General features: G+C 37.2%; 1 protein-coding gene across 1 annotated transcript; it reads left to right on the top strand.

Moving 5' to 3' along the window:
* Window positions 1-828: 828 nt before the first annotated feature.
* Window positions 829-7,118, top strand: LOC145676664 (uncharacterized; the record flags this gene model as incomplete). The annotated part of the gene is made up of 2 exons (XM_081747509.1): window positions 829-1,965; window positions 6,999-7,118. Coding segments are annotated over exons 1-2 (1,139 nt in total), but the record flags the coding sequence as incomplete, so codon positions are not given.
* Between the last annotated feature and the right edge of the window lie 10,386 nt (window positions 7,119-17,504).

The following is a 17,504-nucleotide window of genomic DNA, read 5'->3' as shown; positions in this document are numbered from 1 at the left end:
CGACAGGATAGTATCACACTTGTCATAAATAATAATAATAAAAAAAACCTACCAGAAGTAATAGTTAAAACATTACAATTCTTTTACAATTTGAGTATAAAAACAGCTTTCGGATGTATGACAAAATCTACAGTGAAAAAACAAATTCATATATGTTAGGTGGCCACTAAAATGCACGAATAATATCTAACCAAGTGTGGCAGTGCGAAGCTCGAGAGCCCGTGTGGTAACGCGGGGGTGCGTCCGAAGGGAGCAGAAGCGTCAGCGATGGTGAGTATATACATAAGCGAAGGTAGTGACAAAAAGTGAGTTTTGGGAATAATATGTGTTTCAATAGCACTTGTCATGGTTTCATACAGTAACACTCCAATTATAAACATTAAATGTATCTTCTGTATACTGTGCAGAAATACACCACGGATGAAAAATCGCATCTAATGGAGTTAGTTTTCATGCACTAACTTATTTTATCCGTCGTAAAGCACTTGTAATGATTTTACACTAGTAAACTTATACTTGCTGTATTACTTTGTGTTTAATTCTGTCCCCTGCAGAAAAATGTTCCTCATAAATATGTCAAATATATATATTTTTTAACGCGAAGTTTTCAATTTTATGTGTAAATCTTCCAAAATGTGGTGTGTCAAAACTACACCATCACCCAATCATTAATAACAAATTAGTTAGATGACAAGAACTTATGACTGCACCTGATACAATACAAAATCCTTAATTTGAAATAATGAGTTTCCAGGCCGTAGACCATCAAACTCTTTCATACGTGGGTTTTTGTACACCTTTTACACCTTTTAAGGTAGTGAAAGAAAGAAGATAGCGAGGGGTAGAAGAAGAAGGGGAAGAATATTATCTAATTGCTTTTATTCTATTATATACTGGAGACCGATGATAACAGCTAAAGAATATTATTGGGAAATATAGCAAAAGAATGCTAGCAGTTAATATGTTCAAAATAAACAACATATTCGACAATAAGTTTGAGTCCAATCATGAAACAGGTTCATATTCTACTAATTCACAGAAGGAACAACATAAATATTTGCTTGTGAAGCGATGTCATAAAAGTATTGATCAAGAGGACAAATTACTGACAACAGAACTTGTGGATCAACGTCCAGAAATACATAAATTTGATAGTAATTGGCAAAGTGCAAGTCACAGTTCGTCATTTTATGAGAAACTACCTCCGTCTTTGCGACATCTTTTGCACAAGAACAAGAAAACCTATAACCAATTGCTTGATAATGGTTGCGACATACCACGTGGGAATAGTGCAGAATCTTTGGAAGACGTTAAGGAAAATCCAGATGCCCCAGAATCTCAAAGTTTAAATTCTAATTTTATACGTGAACCATGGGAAAAAATATCATCTCAGTACGACGAATTGGAACATGGAATAAAAAGACCTGAACAAGAGGAGCTTCTTTTGAACGTGTTACTTCCACCTTTTAAGTCTGAGGCTCCAAGATATAGAATTGGCAATAAACGCACAAAATTATCAGAAACTCCATCACTTAAATTGTGCTCTGACCCTGAAGACTACAAATTCTCATGGGAAAGTACTGCATTGGTGCTACAAGATGCTCAGGATGTTTTGTCATTCAATAATTCTTCATGCAGGAAGTCGCAAGTTGAAGACACCAAAGAAAATACGTTGTTCACCAAGGATCCAAAGTGTAATAACCCTGAGATTGGATGTTGCGGTAATGTTGAAGGTAGTTCAGAGGATATCAGTATGCAAAATCAAGAAGTGAGAAACATCACTCAAAATCCATATAAGCTATTAATGACCGCTTGCATACTGATCTTATTCAGCCTCGCAACTGAAATAATTCTTTGCTTTCAAATAGCCAGAAACCTACATAGAGGAAACTTTTTTGCTTACTTTACTACAATAATGCTGTTTATTCCTTCTCGTGCACTGGAAGCCTTTCTCAACTATAAGAGGTAAATATTTGTTTGAAATTCTATTTCGGTTTAGATTCAAAGACCGTCGAATCACATGAAAAACATCAAACTACTGAGAAAAATACCAAATTTAATCTGAATCTATCAATAAAGACTCACACATCATTATTAAGATCATAAAATTTGCTTGCAAATCACTATACATGATCCTTAGTGGTCGAAGGAATTTCTGAATGAAATGTATCCGTCTCATAAAATGATAGAATATTATCAAAACTTCGCCTTAGTTTATTTTTTAAAACCAGAATTATTGTATATATAAATGCAATAGTGATACTTTTAAATTATTTTAGAAAATATTATTATTAATACTTACGTAGCTATAACACTTTATAATGATTAGAAATCGAATAATCTCTTAAATGGAGTACACTACGTGAAACCCTGAACAAAGTAGCTTAGTGGTAGAAATTTCATCTCTTGTGCAAGAGGTTCCTGATACAGCACCTGGCCATAAGAGTCTGTGGTAGACAGCATCGTGTCCATGGGTTCTATCGAAGATTACCTCGGACTAATAATTCTTTCATGATTATTTACTTTCATTATTCGTCCTTTACCTTCAGCCTAGCCATAACTACAGGACTTTAAAGATTTCATTTAATTTTTTGCTAAAAAGGTAACCAAGAAAGTTCTGTAGCTTTTTCACTAATTACTTTCTAACATCAATATGACATCTAAGACGTCCTTCGAAGATCAAAAATGGTCCTCATCAGCATCGATGACCTTTTGCCAATGTCCTGGAGGACCATGGATTCGATCGCGGTAGAACTTGGAGGGCTGTGAAGCGAAGTAGGTATCAAGTGCATTTTGCACCTCTACTAGGAATTTGAACTAGTGTCCTCTAAGATGATTGTCCAAGGAATGAAACAGGAGATAATCTAACTGTGCAATGTCTGAGGAGTATGGCGGATGCAATACTGTTGCACATAAAAGGTGTATAATGTTCTCCCGAATCATCTTAGCCATGTGAGACTTAGCGTTGTCCTGAAACAGGAGGACCCCTTTGCGATTCAGAAGTGCCGTCTCCAGGGTGTTGAGTTTTTCTTGAACACGGCTTAACTGCTGACATTACACAGTTGCATTGATGCTCTGACCAGCTGGTAGCAGTTCCCTATGCACTATGCGGCGAGCTGTCCACCAAACACACATGAGGATCTTCTTCTGGGGCACTGCTGATTTCGGCTGTTTTGGAACCGGTTCATGGGAAGCTAACCAATGATGACGACGCCGTGAAGCGTCGCACAGCACACGCTTCTCATTACATGTCAACACCCTGTCGAAAAATGGCTTCTTCCTCAGACGAGACAGCAAAGAAACACAGGTGTCTGCTTACGTTGCCTTCTGGCCCGGAGTCAAATCGTGTGGGACCCATCGACCCAACTTGTAGTGCTTCCCAAGTTGATGGAGGTGCATCCGAATAGTTTCTCCACTCACACTGAATTGTAGTTCCAGTTCCTCTCATGTCTGGTCACTGCTTGTCTCAATTGCTGCCTGAAGATCTTCATTTTGTACATGTGTTGGTCTTTCGGTACGTGGTGCGTCTTTGAGGGTTTCGTCACCGTCCTTAAACTTGTTAAATCACCACTGCACTGTCCGCGTAGTCACGATACCCTCACCAAAGGCCTGGCATATCTTCCGCTCCGCTGCAGCTTCATGTGACTCCAGTTTGAACTCGTACAGCATACATGTCCTTCTGATGCTCTATGGAGGTGCCATGTTTACTCTGTCCTTACGCAAGTTCACGGTGTAATTGAACTGCCACAACCGGGTAGCATGTTGGATATACTACCCACACCAGCAACTGATCTTCGCCTTATCTCTATTCGCATTCAACTCACGGTGTGAGGGCTGATTGAAGACAGACCTCCATAAAAACCGACAGAACATTCTTAGTAACCTTTATAAGGTAAATAGGGGGGAATATGGAAAGTTTCTGAAATAAAGCTCTATATTTTAGTAATTTATTAAACAATTGAAACAACATTCGATAATAACAAAGCTTGAGTATTACGCCATAGAAGTATTAGCAAACATTGGTACATTACGCTTACTGTTTAGTACTACACGCATAATTGCGACACACGTGAAATAAACCATATTACTCCAAAATTAAGTGTAATATAGGTTAGAGTGTAGGGAATATGAGCAATCAAACTAACTAACCGTCTCACATTACACATAAATTCTACAATAATAAGCTTTAGAACAAAAAGTACGGTAGTGACAAACATACTCTTATAGACAATATTAGGAACTCAATATTACGAAAAAGGAACTTATAAATGAAAAACATTAAATAGAACTGGTAAATTTAAGAATTCTGTCTAAGGACACTGAGGACAGATAAATGAACACACGCAAAATGATACCATATCAAATATCATGTACACTTGACCCACTCCTCTCCATTGTGATAATCATGGAACCATCCTTGGCATACTGAACATTGAGAGTCAATGTTCTTCTCAGAAACTTCGGGATTCATCGTCGTCTTAGCTTTCTTTGTCGTTGTAGACTTCCATATCTTTTTCAACATCAAAAGATTTTTTTGTCTGCTGTCAATTCTTTGCAACTGCCAATTGCAACTAAAATTTACGTGAAATATTATATTTGTTTTACTGTATAACAGGAATTTTCCCAACTTTGAATGTGTTTGTTTCGATTATTTTTATTTACTATTTTTACGGGAGGGAACAGGACTCATACTTGTGAGGCTTACCCATTGTTCAACCTATCGAGCTCTATGAAACGTACCCTGTGTCCCTTTCAGGAGACCTTTTGTTTCTCTGACCAAAATTCACACGTAAATCCACGTAACCATATTTTCCCGAATGTCTCAACTCAAATTATCCCATCTTGTTACATTTTATTTAGGTTTGTAACACTGTTCGTACACGATTCTGCAACGCGCGCTACGCCTTGCGAACAAAGTTAAACACTTTGGGCTCCACACATGAGTAACCAAGTTTTCGCAATTGTTTTATATATTCGGACAATATCTAATGTTTTATAAGGGTGACAATTAATCAATTATATGAAATAAAACGGAAATTAGTAATAAATTACGTAGTAGAACGCAAACGAACAGCAAAATTCTGCATGATCTGCTGTCAATGACCTCCTAATGGCAGTTTTCAGCTCGGCAATGGTTTTGGGGTTATTGCTGTACATCTTGTCCTTAACATAGCCACACAAAAATGAATGATATGGGTTCGGATCTGGGGAATATGGCGGCCAAGCGAGTCCCCTTCCAGTGGTCTCTGGGTACCCCGGAGCCAGAATGTGGTCCAAAAAAATACTCCTCCAGGACATCAAACACTCTCATGGTCCGACAAGGTGGAGCTTCGTCTTGAACGAACCCCATCTTGTCGAAATCAGGGTAATTTTGAATAATGAGTATGAAATCTTTTTCCAAAACCGTCACGTATCGTGCAATAGTCACCTTGCCGTCAAGGAATATCGCACCGATTATTCCATGGCTAGACATTGTACACCACAGCGTCACCCGTTCAGGATGCAGAGACTTCTTCATTGCGAAACACGGATTATTGGTCCTCCAAATGCGCCAATTTTGCTTATTGATTAACCCATGCAAATGAACGTAGGCTTCGTCGCTAAAATGCACTTCGTCGCATGCGCATATGAATTCAAATCATGCCCTGTGGACAGCTATGCAGTTTGGACATCATCACGCGAACCGTTTAGAAATTATGACGGTTTTATTTAATGTAGTTAATTAATTGTCACCCTGTAGGTGCTGAATAACAACAGGTATTTTATGGGGAAGAAAATTGTACATCACTTATCTTCAAACCATTAATATTCTCTTAAATTTCTGCTTTCACGTTTCACATAATAATGTGTGATTTTTTAAGTAGGCTTAACGTAAGTATTAAGCTCTGTTCTTAAAGGTATTTGTGAATATAATGTGTAAATTTTAAGAGACAATTGATTCTAAAGATCGTTAGACTGTAAAAATGCTGGAATGAAATTTTTCAGATTAACGTCTAACGAGTATGGCCTTTAGCTAATGGAGACGATGATTAAAACAAGTGAACGATGATTTAAGAATTGATGGAATAAGAATGTGCAAGGAAACGGGAGTACCCCTAGAAACTCCACGATCACGGTGTTGTCCACCACAAATTTACTTGGCAGGGAATCGAACCAGGGACCCCACACACCAGAAGTAACAGCTCTACCACTTTTTTTTTCAAAATCAACTGGTTACTCCATTTTCCAGTAACCAATAACGACAGGGACACGAACACATAAACATCAAGAATAGTTAAAATTTCAAAAGCTCTCCGAACGGGAATCGAACCAGGGAGTCCGTACACTGAAGGCGCACGTGCTAGCCACTAGACCAGTGGGGAGGCCAAACCACTGAACCACCGCGCTGTGAGTGAGTGAGTCAGTATCAAATTTTGAGTTTATTTCTTTTCGTTTGAGATTTTCACGATCCTCTGTCTCGCGAACGGTTTGAGATTAAACTCAAAATTTTATATAGGTCATGACCTGTTGCTGGTTAGTGACTCACTGGACATTCTCTCTCTGCATGGGAATCGAAAATATGGGTATTCGAACTATTCTCTGAGTTACTTCCTGTAAATAGACGCATGGCTCAGCGTAAGCATGCTCCAGCTCAAAGTAAGCGAGAACTTGCCTTAGGACACTACCGTGTCCCTAGATGCAACAGTATGTCAATCTGGCTATGCTGTTGAAATAGTGGAAATGGTGAAAAATGCTATAGAGACAGCGAAAAATTGCGTTTAGGTATTAAATGTAAGGCTTAAGAAAATATATGTTTTTCTCTGTGTTTTGATTATCTGTGGACTGAATCTTCGGACTACGGACCACATCTGCATGGTTTATGCAACGAAAACTTATTTTAAAAAATGTTTTCCAATATATTGTTAAAATGTGAGTATTCTAGGTAATACAATGAATTTTTATGATGAGCGAGTATGAGCGGATATATATATATTCAAATTAAATGCATTCGTTTACAGGAAATACGGAATTCACCCAGCTGCTAAAGTTACAGATGAGTCACGGCCTGAAGATGATGAGCCAGAAAACCGTTTTTTTGATGGACTTCTAGCTTTTATAGGCTTGGATTCACTTTTGAGGTATAGTCTTTTAACAGTACTTGTTCATAATTCTACATGTATTGAAATATGCGTTTCTAAACTTCATATTTCTTATCTATTGAACTCCTAGTTGTTTATTGGCTAAGGTTCTTGTTTATGCTATAGAAGATTCAAGCTCGGTTTCCAGTCAATGTATGATCCCAGATCATGTAAGCTTGTGACTCAAAATGTCGTATGTATGGATTTACTTCAGGCTCTTGAATTTCCCTTCTTCTCTCATCATTCACGTTTTCCCATTAATCCATACAGCAAAATTGACAGCCGATAAACTAGAGACTCCATTACAAAGATTTGAACTGCTATGCTTTCTGAATTCTTTGTGCTAAGCTTGGCTAAAACTGTACAGTGTGTTATTAATGCATAGCTCATGTCTAGAGTGTAGCAAAGTTCCCTTGTTTGATCCTAAGTCTTATAAGATGCGATGAATCATCGTGTCTCTTGATTTTCTACTAGTTTTCTTATCACATTCACTCAATTCATTAATCATTATATGCTTCATAAGGTGCATAACCAACCGCTATCATGTATTGATCTTTCAAAATTTACTTCATTGTCTTTATGCATTCCACATCGTATTCTTTGTCACAAAGATTCTTGGATGAGAGGATCATTAAATACGAGGGTAATTCTAAATGTAAGGTCTCCACAGGAAAACTTGGCAACACTGTTTTGTTTGTTCTTTCCCCTTTCCAAAACAACTCTGCGTGTAACTCGCTGGGACCACAGACAAGAATATACAGACCACAAACTTCGCGGAAAACTGGAAACAAGGCGAACCGTAGCGCCTTTAACATACGACGACGGAACTAACCAGTTGATCTGTAGACAGCAGCGTGGAAAGTTCGAAAATAACCGTCTTTAGTAGCACATGGTGGGTGAAAGCGTCGTGTGCTTTTCCATTTGTTTTGTGTTTGACCTACAGTTTGTATTAATTATTGTAACACAATGTTCGATAAGGATGTACAAAAATGTCAACAAAGCAACCCAGGCACAATACAAGGAGATGCTTTTATAAAAGGTACAAAAATTATGACAATTATTTAGTATGAGTTATTGTTATTACTAATCTGATCTTCTTGCACTCCACCTCACGCTGACACGCAAAGCGGATTGAAAAAATTGTCTGGTTCATGAGGAACCCATGACATCACGTTCGAAAACCGATTGCAGCGCCATTCCACTTACGACGAAACATCATTTTCCACCAAACATTGATTGGCTCTTTCGTCGTGCAGACGATACAAAGTAACTTTAATAGCGCGTATAGGGAGTTGCTAGTCTATGCATTCTTGTCTGTGGCTTTGAGGGACTCTCAGTCTTCGCTTGGCAGGCGTTTGTTGGAGTTCCCGCTTCCGAGTTTTGAAAACGCAGTAGACTTTCCTTATGGAGACAGAGTTTTAGCCAATCAGGAGTTAGAATGGATATATCATAAAGCTAGTATGATAAATCTATGCATCAAAAAGTTTCATTTACTCTAGACCGTAAATAAAAGTACGAGGTGGGAATTCTTACACAACCAATAAATTTTAGCTTCGAGAATGATGAAACAATTAAAATATGCTTTTGACACATATTGTTTTGAGGCCAAATTGAGTATTGTACAAGTTAGAATATGGGAATCATTGAGAAAGGTTGATAAAAATCAAGTAGTTCTGCGCAAAAATGTAAATGGAATATTATTTAATTTGTTACCCAAAACACTAGGTTGTGACGGCTCACTTAATAGTGGTTGATTATTGTTCGAAATACAGTGTGGACGTATGGCATAACAACTAGTGCGTAAAACACCAACGAACTTGTACTAGGTGGCCACTGAAAGCAAGAATGCCATCGAACCGAGTCAGTGTAGCAGCGGGACCCGAGCGAAAGTGTGGCGATACGTCCGTAAGCAGGCGCGGCAGCGTCAGTGGATATACGCATAAACGAGGATAATGGAAAAAACACTTTATATGTCATAAAATGCATGGCTTGTGTGTTGCACAGCTTTGGGGGAGATACTAAATGCCATCCAAAAAGTATCAAAATGTACTAAATAATGTTAGATTCGATTAGATTTTGTTAGATGTTCCTCTTCAATAGTTTCAATTCGTTTCCACCCTTACGGTAATATCATGCCTTTCAACAATTGCAGCAACTGACACCTTTAATTTTTTTATAAATCGATGAAACTCGATAAAAAGGTGTTTAGAAATAGTATACCAGTTAGACCATTATTTTAAACTTCAGTAAAAATATCTTTACAATTCGAGATTCGCGTTTGATGAAGTTAATAAAACATTAAAGGCAAGAGCTAATAATGTACTTTATTGAGAGATTGTCATTACTGCAATATACACTAAAATTTGTAATTAAGGCGTCCTGGCTTCGATTTCCAGTGGGAACATAAGTGCTTCGGATCCCACGTTAAATTGTAGGTCCCGTCCTTAGGACGTCATCATCCCATGAAAAGCAATCGAAAACCACCATGCCACCGTATCCGAAAATCGTTGAGTTTTACGTTCCACAGTTATGCCGGATAGGCTAAAGGAGACGGTGATGATGAGAAATGTTCGAAATGGCTGAATGAAGAAAGTGGGAGGAAACGGGAGAACCCCGAGGAAACCCAGGTACACGGTGTTTGTCCACCACAAAGTTCACTTGGCGCGAGCTGGGATCGAACCAGGGATCCCAAGCACCAGATGTGAACGCTCTACCACTGAGCTACCAGTATTCGAGACAAAATGAAGTAAAGAAAAATTTAAAGCGTAGTGCCGTAGACAATAGGGTGAGTGTCCCAAATATGGGGACGCGGCAGAAGTCCTAAAAGGCAGAAGTCCTAAACGGCAGAAGTCCTAAAAATCATTTCGCGGCACAAGTCCTAAACGGCACAAGTCCTAAACTTCAGAAGTCCTAAAAGGCAGAAGTCTTAAAAATCTGTTGTGGCGCTACCATCGCGTCCGTAAGAAGAATACTGTCAATCTGTTAGTCAAAGTTTTAGATATACTGTTTCAAATTACAGAACCTTAGTTCTTACAAGTTATTTGTATAAATACATATTCTTTCGTTCTGAAATAATAAATAAATAAATGTCCTTTCTTGCTCTTTCCATGATATATTTCTATGTTGACAAAATTTTAACAAATTTTAACTTCCTAGGAAATGTAATTCCCAGATCTTTCATAACGTCTGTTTTTCTCTATTTCCACACCATTGACCTCATATTAGTAACATAATATTGTGTTTTAGTTATGTACGTCATAAATTTTGCTTTCCTTGTGTTGTTTTGAAGTAAATTATTTTTACACATATATTTCTTGTACAGAAGTCGTTCTGTAGCAAATAATTGTCATGCTCGTAATTAACTACTCCTTACTCGTTATCATTATTAATAATAATTTTAGTGTTACTAACATAGTTGAAGGGTAAGGGGAAAAAACAAGGAATGTCCATGTATGTGCTTTTTCGGGTGCTTTGTCCTATCTGTTGATGACTCTTGGTACTATTTGACTCTATATGCCATGCATACGTAAATGTAAAAGTGTCCCATAAAAAGGGACAAAAGATGTAACTAACCCTATTCATTTTACATGGTTTTCAATATTAAATCGCAGTTTTCTCGAAAATGCAGTTTTGTGACATTCCTTCTTTTTTTTCCTTACCCTTCAGTTGTTACCGTTGGAATTAAATACGTTCATATTGGTATTGTGGCAACTACTTACTACTGAAATGTCTAGTGAGCTTTTGTCCTAATTAAGTAAACTTTGGTGGATTTTTGTTCTACTCTTAATAAAATACGCTCCGCATAGTATATATTGCAATTCTGAATGTTTGCTTGGTTTCGGAAGTCTGGTAAAATATGCTTTTTAAACATTTTTTTATTTTTTATTTATTTATTTATTTTTGTTTTAGGAATTTGTCTTGGGATTCTCGTATCTCCATTCGAAAGAAACTAATTTCTTAACTAATTATGTAATTAATTCTTAGAATGAAATAGGTTGTATTATGTAACTCGTGTATAAGTGCAGAACAGATAGTGATAATAATAATCTTAGTAGTACAAATATAGCTGTTACTGTTGGAATTAGCTACGTTCGTAACATTATTGCCAACTAGTTGCTGCATCGTCCCAATTTCGTGTGGTGGTGGCGAATTTCAGAACTAAAGCAAGTGAATGAAAAAGGCAGAAGTCCTAAACGGCACAAGTCCTAAAAGGCAGAAGTCCTAAACGCCAGAAGTCCTAAAAATCATATCGCGGCACAAGTCCTAAACGGCAGAAGTCCTAAACTGCAGAAGTCCTAAAATTTAGGTCTAGTGCCTATATTTTTAGGACTTCTGGATGTCACCCCCAAATATCACCTCAGGAGTAATTTATCCACAGAAATAACTTTCACTTGTAATTTTTTTCGAGACAAATGAGTTTATGCCATACTGTCATACTATTAATGAAATGTTTATTTACGAAATATGAAGAAAATCGCCAATGTCGATTTTGAAAAAAATAATGCTGAAAACTCACCCCTAAAAGTAAATGATTCCTTCTGGATTTTTCCTTAAAGAAAGGAAAGGAAAAAAAAAAAAAAAAACAACTGGATCATTGGTTTATGAAATATGAACGAAATCGTTAGAGCCGTTTTTGAGAAAATCGCTAACTTCAATTTTCTTACTCTAATAAACTACTCTTAATTTTAGGTATATATATATATTAATAACGATCTTACAGAATCTTATAAAGACTTTTAAATTTAGTCTTGATACGTTGAATGCTGTGACATCTAGGCGAACGAACATCTTTACACTGGAACGTACGAACAGACATCTAATAATCAGTTCTTTCTTTCTTTTTCTTTTTTTTCACATGTAGAAGTCATGAAATGTGTGAATCAAATGAATTTCTGAATTCGTTTTTTTTCTTTCTTTTCCACGATCACATGCTTTCTTCTCTCCTATCGTCACTTGAAGGTAAAAATAGAGAAAAATTGAAGAAAAAAAATGATATTCTCAGACAGTTCTGCAATAGTATAATAGGCAAATCAATAGCTAATGTGTACATCCAGTTAGGTAAATGAGAGTAAGAAAGTTGATGATTAACCAGTGTAAATGACGTAAGCAGGGCTAACGGCCGAAGTCCTCCCCTCTTTAGTCGTATAGTGATACCGAAACGAATTCTGCTGTCGTACACTATGTTCCATTTGTGACTTTTATACCTATAGGCATGTTACAACTCTAATTAGCCACAGAAAACAATCGTTACACAGCCATGTTTAAATATGAACTTACTTCTAAAACATATAACCTCTAACTTCTATTCTTAAACCTACCCAAGATTTTAGCGTTATATACTGTATTCTTATAGTTATATACTGTATTGTTAATCTTTTCAAACTCTTTTTCGTTACCATAGCCATCATCTGTGGGCGCAATTAGAAAACATTAAAAGAACAAAGTAGATGTTTAAATCTTATTACTATTATTATATAGGGATAAAACTAAATTCAAGGGTACACATCTGTTATCGTGATTTTCATCAGAAGATTTGCTTCTTCTCTGGAGATCGTTCCACGTGAATGCCCACATCACCCCCTGGTGAGTTCGTCATACTTGAAGCGAGCCACTTTCACAAATGTTTGTTATAGTTGTTATCAGCACTTGCCCCGGGCGATAAGACTTATACGATCCCAGTTCAAGGGGACACATTATTAGAAATACAATTCTGAATTTTGGCAAAATTCCTGTTTAATCTCTAAAGTTGAAGAGGTAATAACGAAAAACTTGAGCGATGTGTTTTAGAATCAGTTTCACTTTAATACAGGTGCCGTGTTATTGAGTCTGTTATTGTTGGCCATGAATGATATTTTTCATTATCGTGAAAATTCGCTTTTGTAAATTTTATAAAAACTACAAATGAAGGGATTTACCCTGACATCATTTTGTTCTTAGGAGCCGCGGTGGCTCAGTGGTACAGCGTTCACCTCTGGTACTTGGTTCAATCCCAGCTCGCGCTAAATGAGCTTTTTGGTGGACAAACACCGTGCGTAGACTTTCTAGGGGTTTCCTCGTTTCCTCCTACTTTCTTCATTCCACCATTTCATTCATTTCTCATCATTAGCGCCTCCTTTAGCCTAGCCGGTATAATCGTGAGACGTAAAACTTAAAAGATTTCATTTCATTTTGTTCTGCTTAATGAGTTCTATCGATTTTCCCCATCTCTTTTGGATAATTAACAGATATTAATTCTTTAAAGAATTTAAAGAGGTAACATAATTGTTCTAGAAATAGGTATATTAGTGCGTACATGTAAAAAATAATCGTAAGTGTAGAACTAAATTGTTATCCGAAAGTATTATTGTAAAATTTGTTAATTAGATGCTTCTGTATTGTTCAGGTATCACGTCTACTGGAACTTTTTCAGAGTATACGGACTAAATATCAGTAATGAAAGCCAGCTCATAGAAAAAAAATACTCTTATTCAGAGTAATTTTAATGGAAAAGTACTACTGCATCCGTGAAAAAAAAATCAAACGATATATTTGTTCATGCTTCATACAAACTATATTTCCTTTTACAAGGTGGTCTTTTCTTTAATATCAGATATTTAAAAAAAACAAACTAGGAAATTATATGTTACTTCTGAAAATCCCGTGTAACGTGGGTTCCTGTCACCACGGCATGGCGCGTCCTCAGGTTGCGGATCGAGGAGAAGGCCTCCAGATATAGAGGTTAGCTGCGAATATACTGAATAAGCAGTCGCGGACAGACGACTAGGAGTGGTCCTCCAGCTTGGGGGTTTGGGTAAGGCTAACACCCTCATCCTGTAAAAAAAGGTACTTGTTCAGAAACATTCACAAAAGCCTCGGACAAGGACTGATAACTTGGCACGACATCAGCAAAAGAAAATGGACATGAGATTTGGAACATGGAATATTAGAAGTCCTTATAGGGCAGGCGCGTTAAAATCTGTAACGAGTGAGTTAGAGAAATACAGGATGGACGTAGTAGGAGTTCAGGAAGTTAGGTGGGAAGGAAATGGATCTGAGAATTCCGGAAATTTTACGTTCTTTTACGGGGAAGGAAATAAAAATCACCAGTTAGGAACAGGGTTTTTCGTTCACAAACGAATATTACCAGCAATTAAACGGGTTGAATTTGTTACTGACAGACTTTCTTTTATTACTCTTAAGGGACGGTGGTGTGATATTATTGTTTTAAATGTACATGCTCCAACTGAAGATAAGGGTAACGATATAAAAGATAGTTTTTACGAAGAAGTGGAACGGATATTTGACCAACTCCCGCGATACCATATGAAGATTCTATTAGGGGATTTCAATGCGAAGGTAGGACGAGAGGATATTTTCAAACCGATTATAGGGAACGAAAGTTTGCATAAGGAAAGTAATGACAACGGTGTTAGACTCGTGAACTTTGCAACATCCAAAAACCTAATCGTGAAGAGTACAAAATTCCCACATCGCGACGTTCATAAATACACTTGGACATCACCAGACGGAAAAACACATAATCAAATTGATCACGTTTTAGTAGATAGAAGAAGACAACCTAGCATAATTGACGTCCGGTCGTTTAGAGGGGCTGATTGTGACACTGATCACTACCTGGTAGTAGCGATAATACGGGAGAGATTATCGTTGAATAAAGGTAATATTCAATGTCCGAAAACGGAGAGATTTAATTAAAAGAAATTAGAAGAGAGCCAGGTAAGAGAGGAATACCAGATTGAAGTTTCGAATAGATTCGCGGTTTTAGAAGACTCGGAGTGCACTAGTGTTGAGGATACTTGGATTGAAATTAGAGATAGCATTAAAAGTTCAGCAATAGAAAAATTGGGACACGCGGAAATACGTAGGAACAAACCATGGTTCGACCAAGAATGCATTAAACTAGCAGAGAAGAGAAAACAGGCAAAATTGCGGTGGCTACAAAATCCGAATGAAACAACTATACAAAATTTCGCAGATACCAGGCGGGAAACTTCCAAAACTTTTAGAAGAAAGAAACGGGATTTTTTGAAAGCTAAAATTAAGGAACTTGAAGATAATAGTAAAAATAAAAATATTCGGGACATGTATAAGGGGATCAGCGAATTTAAGAAAGGCTATCAACCTCGTGCTTATATATTAAAGAAATCTGACGGAACAGTTCTCACCGATACGGATAGCCTCTTAAATAGATGGAAAGATTTTTTTGACGATTTGCTGAACACGCAGCCAAAAACTAATGTGCGTGGAGAAAAGGAGATACACACCGCAGAACCGTATATTCCAGAACCCAATCGAATAGAAGTGGAAGCCGCTATAAAGAAATTGAAGAAACACAAATCTCCGGGTGTAGATGAAATTCCGGCTGAGTTAATTTTAGCTGGAGGCGAAAAATTGTGGAACAAGATACACAAACTCATTCTCCTTATCTGGAACAAGGAAGATTGCCACAAGAGTAGAAAGAATCAATCATTGTTCCAATTCACAAGAAAGGCGACAAAACTGACTGTAATAATTATCGAGGCATTTCTCTTCTGTCAACATCCTATAAAATCCTTTCAAATATTCTGTTAGCAAGATTGACCCCATACGCAGATGAAATTATTGGAGATTATCAGTGCGGATTTAGACGAAATCGATCAACTATCGACCAAATATTTACCATTCGCCAAATACTCGAAAAGAAGTGGGAATACAATACCCCGGTGCATCAACTATTTATTGATTTTAGAAAGGCTTACGACTCGGTTAGGAGAGAAACATTATACAACGTTCTTACAGAACTTGGAATACCGAGAAAGCTAATTAGATTAATTAAGATATGTTTAAGTGAATCCCAAAGTAAAGTCCGGGTAGGAAAATTTTTGTCCACGAGCTTCCACGTCGAAAATGGCCTGAAACAAGGAGATGCGTTGTCGCCATTATTATTTAACTTTGTGCTGGAATACGCCATAAGGAAAATCAAAGATAGCAACCAGGGCCTAGAGTTGAACGGCATTCACCAGGTTATGGCATATGCTGATGATGTAAATTTAATAGGGGATGATAGGAGAACAGTAGAAATAAATGCAGAGATCTTATTAAACGCTTGCAGGGACATGGGTTTAGAAGTAAATGCAGAGAAAACTAAATACATGGAAGTGCGTCGGGACCGTAATACGGCAAATTGTGGAGGCGTTAAAATATTAAATAATACTTTTGATAAAGTGGATACTTTCAAATATTTAGGATCAATATTAACAGACGAAAATCATATTCACGAAGAAATTAAATGTCGACTAAAAGCAGGGAATTCATGTTACTATTCGGTTCAAAATCTCTTGTCGTCGCGAATTCTGTCGAGGAATTTGAAGCTTAAAATATATAAAACGATAATCATGCCTGTTGTTCTGTATGGTTGCGAAACATGGTCGCTTACTCTGAGGGAAGAACATGGACTGAAAGTATTTGAGAACAGGATCCTTAGACGAATATTCGGACCCAAGAGGAACGAGAATGGGGAATGGCGGAAGCTTCATAACGAGGAACTACATAGTTTATACGGTTTACCCAACATTGTTAGGGTCGTCAAGTCTAGGAGGCTTAGGTGGGCAGGTTATGTAGCTAGAATGGAAGAAAGTAGAAACGCTTTCAAAGTCTTGACTGGAAGACCAATCGGAAAACGACCATTAGGAAGACCTAGGCGCAGATGGGAGGACAATATTAAGATGGATCTCGCAGAGATAGGAATACAAAGTAGAAACTGGATGCAATTAGCTAAGGATAGAAGTCAGTGGAGAGCTTTTGTGAACGCGGCACTGAACCTCCGGGTTCCATAGGCCATAGAGTTAGTTAGTTAGTTACTTCTGAAAAGCATTAATCTTTCAAAAAAATTAGCAAAACAGGTAAGAACGTCATATAAATCAATCAACAGGAAATAAACTACCAAGGAGCAGTGGCTATAAAACTTGTTGCTTTTGTCTTATCATGATTAAAATCATTACGAGAGAAAGTCACACATCGTTCTAGACTTATTTAATGAAATAACTGCAATTACTTTTCACAACTGATACAAAATTTTGATTTTGATACACCTTATAAAATAAACATTTACATATTTTGTTTTATTTAGTTCATAACTTTACTGCGGGTAGAAGTACTGCATGGCACGTAAGAAATCTGAAAAAGTTCTTAGTGCTGTGAAGTCTACTGCGCCATACATATTCTGTTAAATATGACTCAGTTCTTCTGATACTCATCCTCCCTATGAATTGTCGAATGTTTCGTTTTACTCTCGCCCAATAAAATTCAATCATTGATGTATGTGTTGTATTGTCATTCGAATTAACAAAATTAATGCTGTGATTTACTGTATCATGCTGGTATCCTAAAGCAGATATATCTGCTACA

The sequence above is a fragment of the Thermobia domestica genome, unplaced genomic scaffold (assembly GCF_964235325.1).
Source record: "Thermobia domestica unplaced genomic scaffold, izTheDome1.hap1.1 HAP1_SCAFFOLD_276, whole genome shotgun sequence".
NCBI classification, from domain to species: domain Eukaryota; kingdom Metazoa; phylum Arthropoda; class Insecta; order Zygentoma; family Lepismatidae; genus Thermobia; species Thermobia domestica.
The sequence above is the reverse complement of the archived record's forward strand: the minus strand, read 5'-3'. Positions and strand labels throughout refer to the sequence as shown.